Below are 11,717 nucleotides of genomic sequence, written 5' to 3' on the forward strand. Positions count from 1 at the left end.
CATCCTGCCACCCCTCACAGCTGTGCCTGTGCACCAAGGGGGCTGTACTTGAACAGCATCCATTTCTAAATGACTACACTTGCTGCTCTGTGAAAACGGGGCGTGGACCAGCTCAAAGTTTTAAAAAATATATATTGTTACGAAAAGGACACCCTCGTTGAGCAACAAAATGACTCTTTTCACTGCCCTGTTCTTCTAATTGGCTTTCATTTGGGATAAGCCGTGATTGCAGGCAGAGCGGCCTGCTCATGGACAAGGTGTTAACAGAGCTATCCCTGGGATGGATCGATGTCGGATGCTGTTTCACTTTTCGCTATACCGGATATTCCTTCTTTAAAAAAGGTTTAACAAGTTTTCTTTCAGTGAGCCTTCCTAGCTCTATCACAGGTGCGGTTTTAAGGTTCAGAAAGAGTGGATATTAAGATTTGTAATGTCCTGGTTGGGGGAGGGTGACGGAAGGTTTTCTTTCATGCGGGTTTTGTTGTTGTTGTCATTCTTTTACACAGTCCAAGACAGAAGGCAGGATTTGAAAGCAGGTGAGTCACGGGGCTGGGAATTTGGGAGAGGGGCTGTTCTGAGGGTTTTACCCTCCCGCGGCTCCTGGGCTGTCAAATCTCCGTGTCTTTTAGCCTTTAAATGTTGTAGGTGCGTGCCGGGGATGGGCAGACAGACAGATCCCCTCCTTAGACCCCAATAAATAGCATGCCTGGTCAGGCAGCAGACAATGCCCGGTGCCTGCCACCAGCCCGGCGTTAGGCGTCTGACAGCGGCTGCCTCCCCGTGAGCGGCGAAAAGATATTTAAAGAGTCGTAAAACCCAGCGAGGACTGCCGGGGGCCGGGCTCGGGTCTTTGACCCCCCCCAGGTGCGGGTCCCGGGGGAAGGGGGAGAAATCCGGCGGCGGGGCGGCTCCGCAGGGCCGGGCCCGTCCCCGCCCCACCGCTCTCCCCTCCCCCCCCTCCGGGGGGACCGTCCGTCGCCCAGAGGAGGGGCACAGCCCTGCCGCACCCCCCCTCCGGACACTCCTCGTCCCCAGGATCGGGCCCCTCCGCGCTCGTCTCCTGGCAGGGGCGCTCGTTTAAGGCACGGGAAGACTGGCAGTCACAGGAGTAGTTGTAGTAGCTGAGCCATGGGTTGATTTTTTTATTATTACTATATTTAATTTTTAAGGAGCGGGGGAGTTGGACTTGCTGCTCTGTTATTAAAGCAAAACCCACATAAAGTGAAAACAACTACAAAGGTGTGGTGCTTTTGTTCCTTTTTTGTTTGTTTGTCTGTTTAAAAAAAACCAAAACAGAAATAAAAATAAATTCCGGTCAATAAAACATGCAGGAACGTCGCAAATTTAAACTAATAACATCGCTCCTCCACGCGTGCCCTTTTCGTTTACAGTCACACGTGTCACCGGCGCCCTGCCCGGCGTTCCCGGGGGACAGGCGGCCCGGGGTGGGGGTCCCGCTCCCAGCCCGCCCCCCGGGGCCGCCGCTGCCCCCGGGAGCGGCGCCGGGAACAATGGCTGGGAGCCCCCGCGGTGCCCGGGGGCGGCCCGGGCCGAGCGGAGGGGTCCGGCGGGGGGACTGCGAGCCCCCCTGGGGCAGGGGAAGTAGTCGGGCGCCGTGTGGCTGCAGCCTGTCCGGAGCGGGGGGGGTTCAGACCAGGTAACTCGCAAGCTCCGAGCTCGCCTGCTGGTGTTTCTCCGAGCTTCATTCCCGCACAGCTTGCAGGGGAAGCGGGGGAAAGGAGGGAAAAAAAATAACAATAATAATAAAAAAATTGCTCTGAGCACACGCAGAGACTTGTTTTGTTACTGTCTGGATTACTGTTATTATTATTTGGGGGACAAGGGGGAGTTGTGTCCTTAATCCGAGCCTCCCTGCCCTCCCCACCCCCAGATACTATGAAAGGAGAGCTGATTCCATTTCCACCATAGACTACACTTGTCTAGAGAGCATTGTTCGGACAAGCAACTCCCGATCCCTGATGACTACAAAATACGATTTATGTTTCCATCAGAGAGAGACAGAATATCCTGATGGCTTGAAAGTCGGGCAAGAAAATCTTATCTAATCAATCCCTTTCCAATACACACGCATGCACGCACACCAAACGCAGCTAGTATAGGAGATAACGCCCGCACTGATTGTACATAAAATAAATATCGGCAGCATGAAAATTAACAATAGTCATCTCGACATTTTTCGTCTCCCTCCAAAGAGCTACAATAATACAGTTTGCGCCTTCCCTAGCTTGATGTCATCATCATCAGGATAATTAAAAAAAAAGAGCTTAAAGAGCATGCATTTTTCTTTTAGATGCAACAAGAACAGATATAGTAAAGAGAGCTTGTAACATCACAATCACAACAACAACAGCAAAAGCAACCTCTGAGCCCGAGGATTCGTCCGTATCTGAACTGTTTTTATTATCAATTGCGAAATCATAATAAGAGTAAATAATAAATAAGAGACACCATCATATTAGGCAGAAGTCAGAACACCTTGGGTTTGGGGTTTTTTTCCCTCTCAAATAAAAAGGCAGATTTCCCGATGATGACTGAAATTATAACGACAGCGATTGATCGGAGGGCTTGCAAAGGAAAAGGAAAAGGAAGAAAAAAAAATCATCATCATTGGTCCTAAAAACGCAACCGTTCCCCTTTGCTCACTTGGCACAATAGAAATTGACTGTCTCTCAAAGAGCCATGCGCCTAGTGCTATTTATAGCCAGGGGCTGTGTTGGAAGATACCATTGAGCTTCTCCCGGGCAGACAGACAGGGGGGTGGTTGGATGGGAGGAGGGGGTTTAGCCAGAGTAGAGGCAAAAGCAATCTCCCACCCCCAGCCTCCCTTCCCCGCACACACACACATCCACACACTCACACCCCACCCCCTAGTCTGGCTGGGAATTTGAACCGATCCAGCCTGTTTAAACGGAAAGGACACAGATCTTCAATGTAAAAAAAAAAATCAGATCAGACCCAGAGAGAGAGAGAGAGACGGAGAGGGAGGAGTGTGTGTGTGTGTGAGTGTGTGTGTGTGTGTGAGAAAGAGAGAGAGGGAGCGAGAGAGAGAGAGGGAGGGAGAGAGAGAGAGGGAGAGAGGGAGGGAGAGAGAAAAGAAGAGGGGGGAAAAAAGGAAAGAAGATTTTCTCTATGTATATAAAGATGGCCACGTTAGCAAACGGACAACCAGACAATACCAGCCTGAGTAGCAATCACAGCAACCCCAGCACCAACGGGCATATGAACGGATTAAACCATAGTCCCGGAAACCCATCCACCATCCCAATGAAGGACCACGATGCCATTAAGCTCTTTATTGGGCAGATCCCCCGTAACCTGGACGAGAAAGACCTCAAACCGCTCTTCGAGGAGTTCGGGAAGATCTATGAACTGACGGTGCTGAAGGACAGGTTCACTGGCATGCACAAAGGTGAGTTACCTCCTGAACTTTCCCGGGAGAGATCGGGAGAGGAAGGCAGGCTCCCGCTCCCTCTCTGGGTCTCTCTTTCTCTCTTTCCTTTCGATTTCATTTCATTTTATTTCATTTTCGGTTGGCCCGGGGGCGGAGGCGGCAAGCTGGGGGGGCAGGGAAAGAAATAATAAACCCTCCTAGAAAAAGAAGACGGAGAGGCAGGGAAAGGAGTCAGATCCGTTTGGTTTAGTTATTAGTATTTTTATTTCTTTCCCCCTCTTTTTTCGGGGTGGGGGGGCGGGGGGAGATGCAGGCAGTTGGGAAAGCCGGGGCGCCCAGGCGAGCGCAGGAGCGGGCGGCGGGGCGGGCGGGCAGCTGTCCGCACGCCGGTGGTGCTGAAACGACGACGAGGGTTTCTTTATTTATCTTCGGGAGCCGCACATTTTCCACCCAGGGGTGTGTGTGTCCGTGTGTCTGTCCGTGTGTTTGCGCGGAGCTGGGAAGCCCCTATTTTACAACTGTTGTGTATCAGGCACCGGCACCTTTTTTTGTTGTTTGTTTTCTTTCTTTCAGGTTTTTTTTTTTTAATTTTAATTTTTACTGCTGTTACAATTATTATTTTAGTCCGTTCCAAAGCCAGAGGTGGAAGAGAGTGAGCTGCTCGGGGTGGGGTGGTGGGGGGGTATTTCAGTTTGGTTTTGTTCAGCGTGGGAACAGGGATATAAACAACAATAAAAAAGCCTATCTCAAGCCGGGGGCGGGCGGGGGGGTATAAAAAATCACGATGTGTGTGTGTGTGCGTTGGAGAGGGTGAGCCAGGAGGGATGGGTGGCAGTTTAGTTCCAGAGGGGACAAGTCTCCAAGCAGGCATATTCCAAGCACTACTTTAATGTGCCCAAAGTCCATCCTGGGAACTTTTTAGGTTTTCTTTAAAGGTAGTGGAGACATACTCCCCATGCAATGCCTCGCTCACTCCATCTCTGCCCGCTCCTTTCCCTGCTTAGCTTAGGCTCTCCGGAGGTGCATTTCAGATTAGATGATGCTACGTTTTGGGTGTGGGGGAGGGTCTGTGTAGTGGGGGAGAGATGCTTGTGTCCTCGGTAGGAAAGCAGGGCTCACAGGGAGGAAGTTGAAGATAATTTGCATGGTAGCCCCGCTTAGGAGCAGGAGAGACCCAGGAGTGAAGGGAGCCACTTTATTAACTCAGGTTCTGTATATATATGTATGTGTATTTATTTAATTAGATATGTAGTTATTTAAAAAAAAAAAAAAGAAAAAGATCTGATCAGAAGTGATTGGAGTGTGACTCTGGATTTAGTGCAGGAGAAGAAAGGGTTTTGCAGGGTGCCACGGTGGGAGTGGAAGTTGCTTCAGTTACAGGAGAGGTTCAGCAGCAGTGTCTACTCCAGCTTGGTGGACTCCTGGCAGGGATAGTCACTGGTAATGGCATTACTGGTTTCTCAGCTTTCCAGATGCCTTGGCGAGTTGTAAATCCTGAACTTAATGGCATGTTTAGCAGGCATCTCTTCCCCCTTCCCACTCACTCTCCTCCTCTCTTCCACCCTCAGGAAATGCAAATGAAAATATACCCTGACAGTGCAATGTACCAGTTTTGCACAGGCTAGAGAAAATGTTCAGGGCTCGGGGACTGGGGTCTCAATCCAAGTTACAGGATATTTCTTCCTTCCTTTCTTGCCGGTCGCTCCAAACACCCTTCTCATATTTACAATGATCAGTGTAGCCTATTTGAACCTTGTTTTCCTTTTCAGACTAGCTTGCTAGAAGCCATATCAAGGTCTGACGGACATCATTTAAACATGACATCCATACTATAATAATTATTAATAATAACAATTAAAATAATAATAAGAACAGGAAAGGAAAGGTCCTGGGAGGTGTTGTCTAATAGATGAGGCATAGTGAGAGTAGCCACTGAGCTTGTGTGTGCACACATGTGTTTGCAAATATTATCTAAGGTTTCTGTAAAATAAAAATAACAGTAAAAGCTACACTGAAGAGAATCACTCAACATAGTGTAGAGGAAATCTTTGAGCTAAGACCTCGATGAAGCATGGTGGAGGAGGTTATTTTGATTTGTTGATGAGATTTTATTCTTTTGTTATGTTCTATCTTAAACCTGTAATTAATCAGTATATGCGCTAACTTTAATTTCCATCTCATAGATGTGAATTTTTCCTCTTTCAGTTCAGTTTTTCTTTACTGTATTCCGTATTCACAGAGACAAACTCCGGAAGGAGGGGAGGGAGGGAGAGAGAGAGAGGGATCATTTATCTTGCTTGGATGTGCTTAACACATATTCCTGAATTAAGCAAGATACTAACTTCATTTCCCTTCATTTCATTTCTGTTCTAAAGCTGCAACCTAGGAAAAAAGTCAGGTGGGAAATCTTGTCACCTCATCAAACCAAATTGCATGAGTTCATCTTGAAAGAAACAGTCATTTTTAACCTCCTAGAAGTTTTGGACTTTGGAAGGAAAAATGATGATGATGATGATGATTGTTATTACACAGGGTAGGGTTTGTGTGAAGCTTCAATAGACACCGAGTTGCCATCGTTTCAGAGATTGGTTTTATTTAGTACATCCGAGAAGAGTTTGAACTCCTTTCTAGTGATGCCGCTGATTTATTAGCTAATCCTGATAAAAATGTGCCTCTGGCTACCTGGAAAAAAATTACTTTCTTGCCAGTAGTGATTAATTACTATTAAGTCAAAAAGCATGATTGGGCTTTGAAGGATGAGGATTGTGTTTGACTTTTTTTATTATTTTATTTCATTTTATTTCATTTTTAATCTATTTTTCTTTCTTTTCCCTTCTCTAAATGTAGTCATGTGAAGTATAGTATTCACTCGGATCTCCTTATTTTGGCTTTGCTTCGCAGGCATAAGTGAAGAATTGCATAAAGATAGTCCAACTTGGCTCTCAGGGGTAGGATGGCAATATGAAACCCCAAGATGCTTTCCATAAGTGATGCATAATGCTTATACATTAATTGATCCATCACTCTCAGTTGATTTCATGCCTAATCCAGGGGATGAGGCTGTGGCAGTGGTATACCCTGAAGGGTTAATAGTGGGCTGTAGTTCATCTAAGTGTACGGAGAGCAAATCTTGGGTGTGGAGGGGAAGAGGGTGGGTTTGTGTTGGGAGGAGGGAAGAGACTGGAATTAGCTTAAAGTAAAAATGTAGCAACCAGAGTAATTTCAGGTGTAAATCCATTGAAATGAGGAAAGGATGTGTATTCTCAAAAATATTATGAAGAAGTCTTATTGTGGTGCTACTGTATGGCAGGAGGAAATTGAAAATTAAGAACCTGAAGAGAAAGTACATGACTATGCCCCCCTCCCAAAAAAGAGAGTGAAGTCCCAGGTTCTCTCACCAGCAGCCCTGGCTGATACCAGACCAGATGCCAGGGAAGAGGCAGGGGAGCGTGATTCTATTGCAGACACGAGAAGAGAGAAAAGCGTATGGGGGAAGCAGCATGTGAGGGGAGGCGGGAAAGACTTGCCAGATCCCTGAGAAAACAAGCTTTTGTGACACGAGCGTAGCTGCTGCATCTTTCCCCCGTCCTCGCTTCACTCCACACGGGGCAGGAACACGCTCCTGCTGTGGTACTTTGCTCTAGGTTTGGGAAGAGGCTGTGTGCTGAGATCTGCGGGTAGAAATCTACCGGGGCTGAGCTGACCCACCCACGCGCTCACATACGCACACACACACGCACAGAGTTAACTAATCACACTTGAACAATTTAGCAAGCCATTCATTCATAACTTCCCCCCTTCTTATCTAGCAGTGGAGTATGCTTAAAGGCTGAGTTACTGGGAGACATAAAGGTTAGTGCTCTCAGGACAGCCATATTATAATGCATTATCTTTGAAGTCATTTAAGGCCAATTTAAGTGGTATTTAGTATAATATTTATGAATTAATGTAATCTAAATATAGGACTGTCCCCATAGGTTTAAACAGCCTTTTCTATCGAAGCTTGCTTGTACCCAAGGCCTGGAATGTGTTTTAATTTAAAACACACAGGTCTCCATAATATTCTATTTAGGAAGTCAGAAGAAATCAGCATTCCACACTTAACTGAGATTTACTGAACCACATGCGGGTGAGTGCACTTACAGAGTGGAGATAGTGTGCAGTGGGAAAACAAGAGTCTTTCATAGCCCTAAGAGCTACAACATTCTTTCAACACTTATTTAGGGGGAAAAAAAGCACAGCTCCCCCCCAAACCTCCTTGAAATCCACCATTGCAGTCCTGTGGTTAAAATGGTGTTCCTACCTGACACGAACCTCACTCAACAAGCATTCAATGCAGCTAGAAAAATAAAGTATGAGAAGAATAATTTAGTTCTTTTGCTGTTTTACCTTCTCCAAAGTATAAATAATTTTGAAATTTAAGACACCTCGGGTGTAGGCAAACAAGGCTTCCATTCATTATGTTGTGTTCTGTTTGATTACAAAGATAGATGATAGAAAAATTGAAACCTTGTTAAGTCTAAGGATGTTTATGAAGGTTTTGGGTTTCTCAGAAATTCAAAGGTGCAGTGAAAATGAGCATTCAGTTAAGATGATATATTTGTATATATGTATAAATATATAAATTTGTGTGTGAGTATACATACAGGAAAAAGAAATGTATACACATTCATGTATATAGCCTTTGGGAAATAGAAATTTAGTTGAAAAGAAGCACAACGCAATACAGGTGCTGAATAAACTCCTCCATAATTGAAACATAAGGCTTGCCTGGTTGAAAGCAACACATACAGCATTTAGTATGGTAGTAAACCAAAGAAGTTTTAGGGAGGTAAATGCACAAATAAACTGGAATAAAACAGAGGAGGCTTTATGCCTTCGGTCTAAAGAACAACTCCTTAAAACAATCAAATTGCAATTGGATAGCTTGATGGAAGAGAGAGGAAAAAAGCAACCCCGCGTACATTATAATCTCCTGTACAGATGAGCATGTATGTATTTTGATAATGTCGAACAGATAGCCCAGATTGTTTCATAAATTAGAAGGCTATATGTTAAGTCTTCTTTCAGGGGTCTGGATATGGATTCTGGTTTCTAAAAGCAGCTGCAGCCAGTTATGATGCTGTTGTTACGGTTGTGTCAGCATTTCCAACACAAACTCCAATTTTCTGGGATCTCTCGCTTGGCTGTTAAGTTTTGCACTGAAAGCTGTTCTTCAGCTAGCCCCACTACCATATCAACTAATCATCCCTACAAGAATGGATTTTTTTCAAAGTTGCATAATGTAGAGGAAAGAAAGAAATTAAAGTTTGTGTTTCTAGAGCTTTTGCTTCTTCTCCTACCTTTCTCCAGGTTAGACTTATATTTCTTACACATTTACAGATTATGATTGTTTTTATCCCTCAATATCTACATATACTGGTGCCTTTGGGCATTTTAGGGAAGGAAAAAAAGGTACATCTTTTTTTCTTAAAAAAAAAATAGCAACAACACCCAAATTTCATAGTATTTACTTGGCCAAAACAAGGTTTTAATTAAAGGCTCAACCAGGAATTTACTGATTTCTGAAGTCTAACAACAGAAACAAGAGGATGGTTTGTTTTTGCTTTATTTTTTTTTTTCTCCTGTATTCAGCCAGAAGAGATCGAGAATGCCAGCACTGAAGTAGAGGGAAAAATTGAGGATCCTTGTCACCTTGGATGAAAACCGTGGTTCATCTGGTCCTGCGTCCTGCATCGGCCAGTGGCCAGTGACACAGACAGGGATTTCTTTAGCAGAGGATTCAAATTGCATAGTATACTAAAAGCCAAGAGGCTGATGGAAAAGTCTTTTGAAAGAAGTTGTCAGAGAGTATCTTGAAATTTTGCCTAGGTAAAGAGTGTGTGAGATTACAGAAGGTGTCTTATGCTCAACCAAAAAGTGGATTGTACCTGTCAAGGAGAGCGAGCAGAGGACCCTTGATGCGCAGTGGTCAAAAGCAAGGGGCAGATGGGGCTGGCTCGCCGAGGAGGGCCTCCCCTAGCCTTAAGAGCTGGAAACATGCAGCCACATTTTTCAGCAAGACATCAGGGTGTTTTTTATCATGCATACCCTGTGCGCATGCATACCAGCCGCACTGACCCGACAGACCATAACGACACTAAAGGAGCTGTTACCATCCTTCCCGTCAATCAAGTGTGAACCCAGGCGGGTTTATGCGACAGGCAGTAATGGTTCCAAGGGAGAAAAAGTGGGGGAGATGATTTAGGCTGTTGTGCCGCTTACCTGCATTTAAAATAGAGAAAAAGTGTCAGATGCCCAAAGACTCACGTAGGTGTTTGCTATAGTTTTAAAATAATATTCTATAAAAGCAGCAGGCTGCAGAGCTCAACATGACCTGCCCATCAAGCGGTGTCTGGTTTCTGCCCGGTAAGAGTTTGCACTAAGCAGGTGAGGTGTTAAGCGAGCTGAGTTGAATCCCAGCCTTAACAAATAGGCTACTGTTTCATTAATCCCAGCATTTAAGCCCCCATTTTACTTAGGGAGTGAAGGCCTGTTGCCTGCTTGCTGGGCAGAAGTCAGTGAGATTTTTGCCATCATTTCGGTGGGTTCACGTTTGGAAATCCTGGTGCAGGCTTGCGCTTACTCAGTGTTTCACATTCCCTTTAAAATTCTGGATTGGGGATTTACATAGCAACCCACAACACTTGCAGTTAATGCTACCGGCTTCTGTGCTCTCTGGCTTGTCCCTTAACTTAGCTTTCCTTCAGTAAGTGAAACTAAAACTAAAAGAAATCTGAGGAACTGACAAAAGCCTGACCTCTGCCACATTTCTCACTCACTTAACTGCTCCGCCGATGCCCCTATGACTGTTGCCGGGGCTTGTCATGGCGGACTGACCCTTATGTATTAAAATCTGCAGCAGAAAAAGGAAAAAATAATAACCATGGTGAGTTAAAGTTATATCTTTTCTTCCACCGTCGCTTCGCTGACTGAGCTGGCGTATATATTACAGAGGCCTCCGTCTCTCTCTAACTCCTTGAGATGCATTGTCGCATTTTGGGGATCGCAAGATCTATTGAATCACTTTGTAGTGCATCGCTCGGTGTGGGCTGGAGTCAGGGTGTCACCACAGATATTGCATTTGTTTGCTTTTGTCACCGTGAGCCACAGCCTGAATGCACACGCAGGTGAATGCAGCTTTTAATGTGCATTCATTATATCCAACTGACATCCCCTCGAAGGAAGAGAGGGCTTATTATTGTCGCTCCTTAAAATAAAGATGGATGAGAGCTCTAAACCTCTCAAATAAAGTGCCTGACCATACATAGTAGCTAAAAATAAATCATATACGGCCATCTATTCCATGTAAATGAATGGCAAGACATATAGATATAGACATTGTGTTAAGTTTGTCAAGCAGAAGCAGCCAAAAATATTGATCAAGGCAAGGGGGAAAAATTGATAATGAACTGGACTCCAAGAAGACTTTAATTGACAGTGACTTCTGTGAACCAGCTTTGGACAGTATATATAAACTGACCACGATGTAACTTTATTGCAATGCACTCTCCTTTAATTAATTGTCACCTTTGTTAAGACTGGCTACAGATCAAAGGTTTAAAGATACTTAACAGGTTCTTAGTAACAAACCCTTCAGATGCATTAGAAGTATCCAACAGCTCAGCCAATGAGGCATGCAGCTTTCGATCTACCTCACCCTTATCTGTTTATTTCTCCCTCCTTTGTTGAACATGGACAATCATTGTTTAACATTAACTATTTCATAGATGGCTTTGTTGGCAATGTTGATGCTTCCAGGGATACAGAGTTGCCGGTGAGAGGGGCCTTTGCTGTTAGGTCTCTCAAAGTATTTTGCTACCAGAAAGTTCCTTACAGTCTGATAGACCAAGGTGCAGTGCAGACACAGTTTTTTATTTAATGCAGGCTATTCTTTCTCCTTTATGTAGTGAGGTCTGTAATTTCCTTTGTTAAATCTGGACAACACAAAAAGACATAGTTTGCGTGAAAGGTGCAGCCAAGAATGAACTTTTATCTGAAACGTGCATGTGCAGAGATAGAAGTGTGCCTGCCACATTTGTATATCACACACACATGCAACTATTTATTATATATGCATATTAATGAAAACATGCATTCAGTACAGACAGACTGATATAGGTCTCTAAATAATTCCTTTATAAAAGACAATACAGAGATCATACTCTTGCGTGAAAGTGGCAGGTGACTTAACAGGCTATCCCTGGAATTATATGCAGAGTTTAATATGGCACATAGCTGTTTGTTCATTATACTAATGTAACGA

At 44.6% G+C, this 11,717-nt stretch overlaps 1 protein-coding gene across 21 annotated transcripts in view; it reads left to right on the plus strand.

Moving 5' to 3' along the window:
• Positions 1 to 2,090: 2,090 nt before the first annotated feature.
• Positions 2,091 to 11,717, plus strand: part of CELF4 (CUGBP Elav-like family member 4) — a gene marked incomplete at its 3' end in the record, with an annotated part of 708,661 nt that continues 699,034 nt past the window's right edge. For all 21 annotated transcript variants that reach the window (XM_082013607.1, XM_082013596.1, XM_082013609.1 and 18 more), the window contains exon 1: positions 2,091 to 3,430. In XM_082013607.1, the coding sequence (XP_081869733.1) occupies positions 3,151 to 3,430 (280 nt within the window). In that variant the 5' untranslated portion in view covers positions 2,091 to 3,150. The remainder of the gene's footprint in view (positions 3,431 to 11,717) is intronic.

This window comes from Phaethon aethereus, assembly GCF_964289735.1.
Source record: "Phaethon aethereus genome assembly, chromosome: Z".
Taxonomy (NCBI): domain Eukaryota; kingdom Metazoa; phylum Chordata; class Aves; order Phaethontiformes; family Phaethontidae; genus Phaethon; species Phaethon aethereus.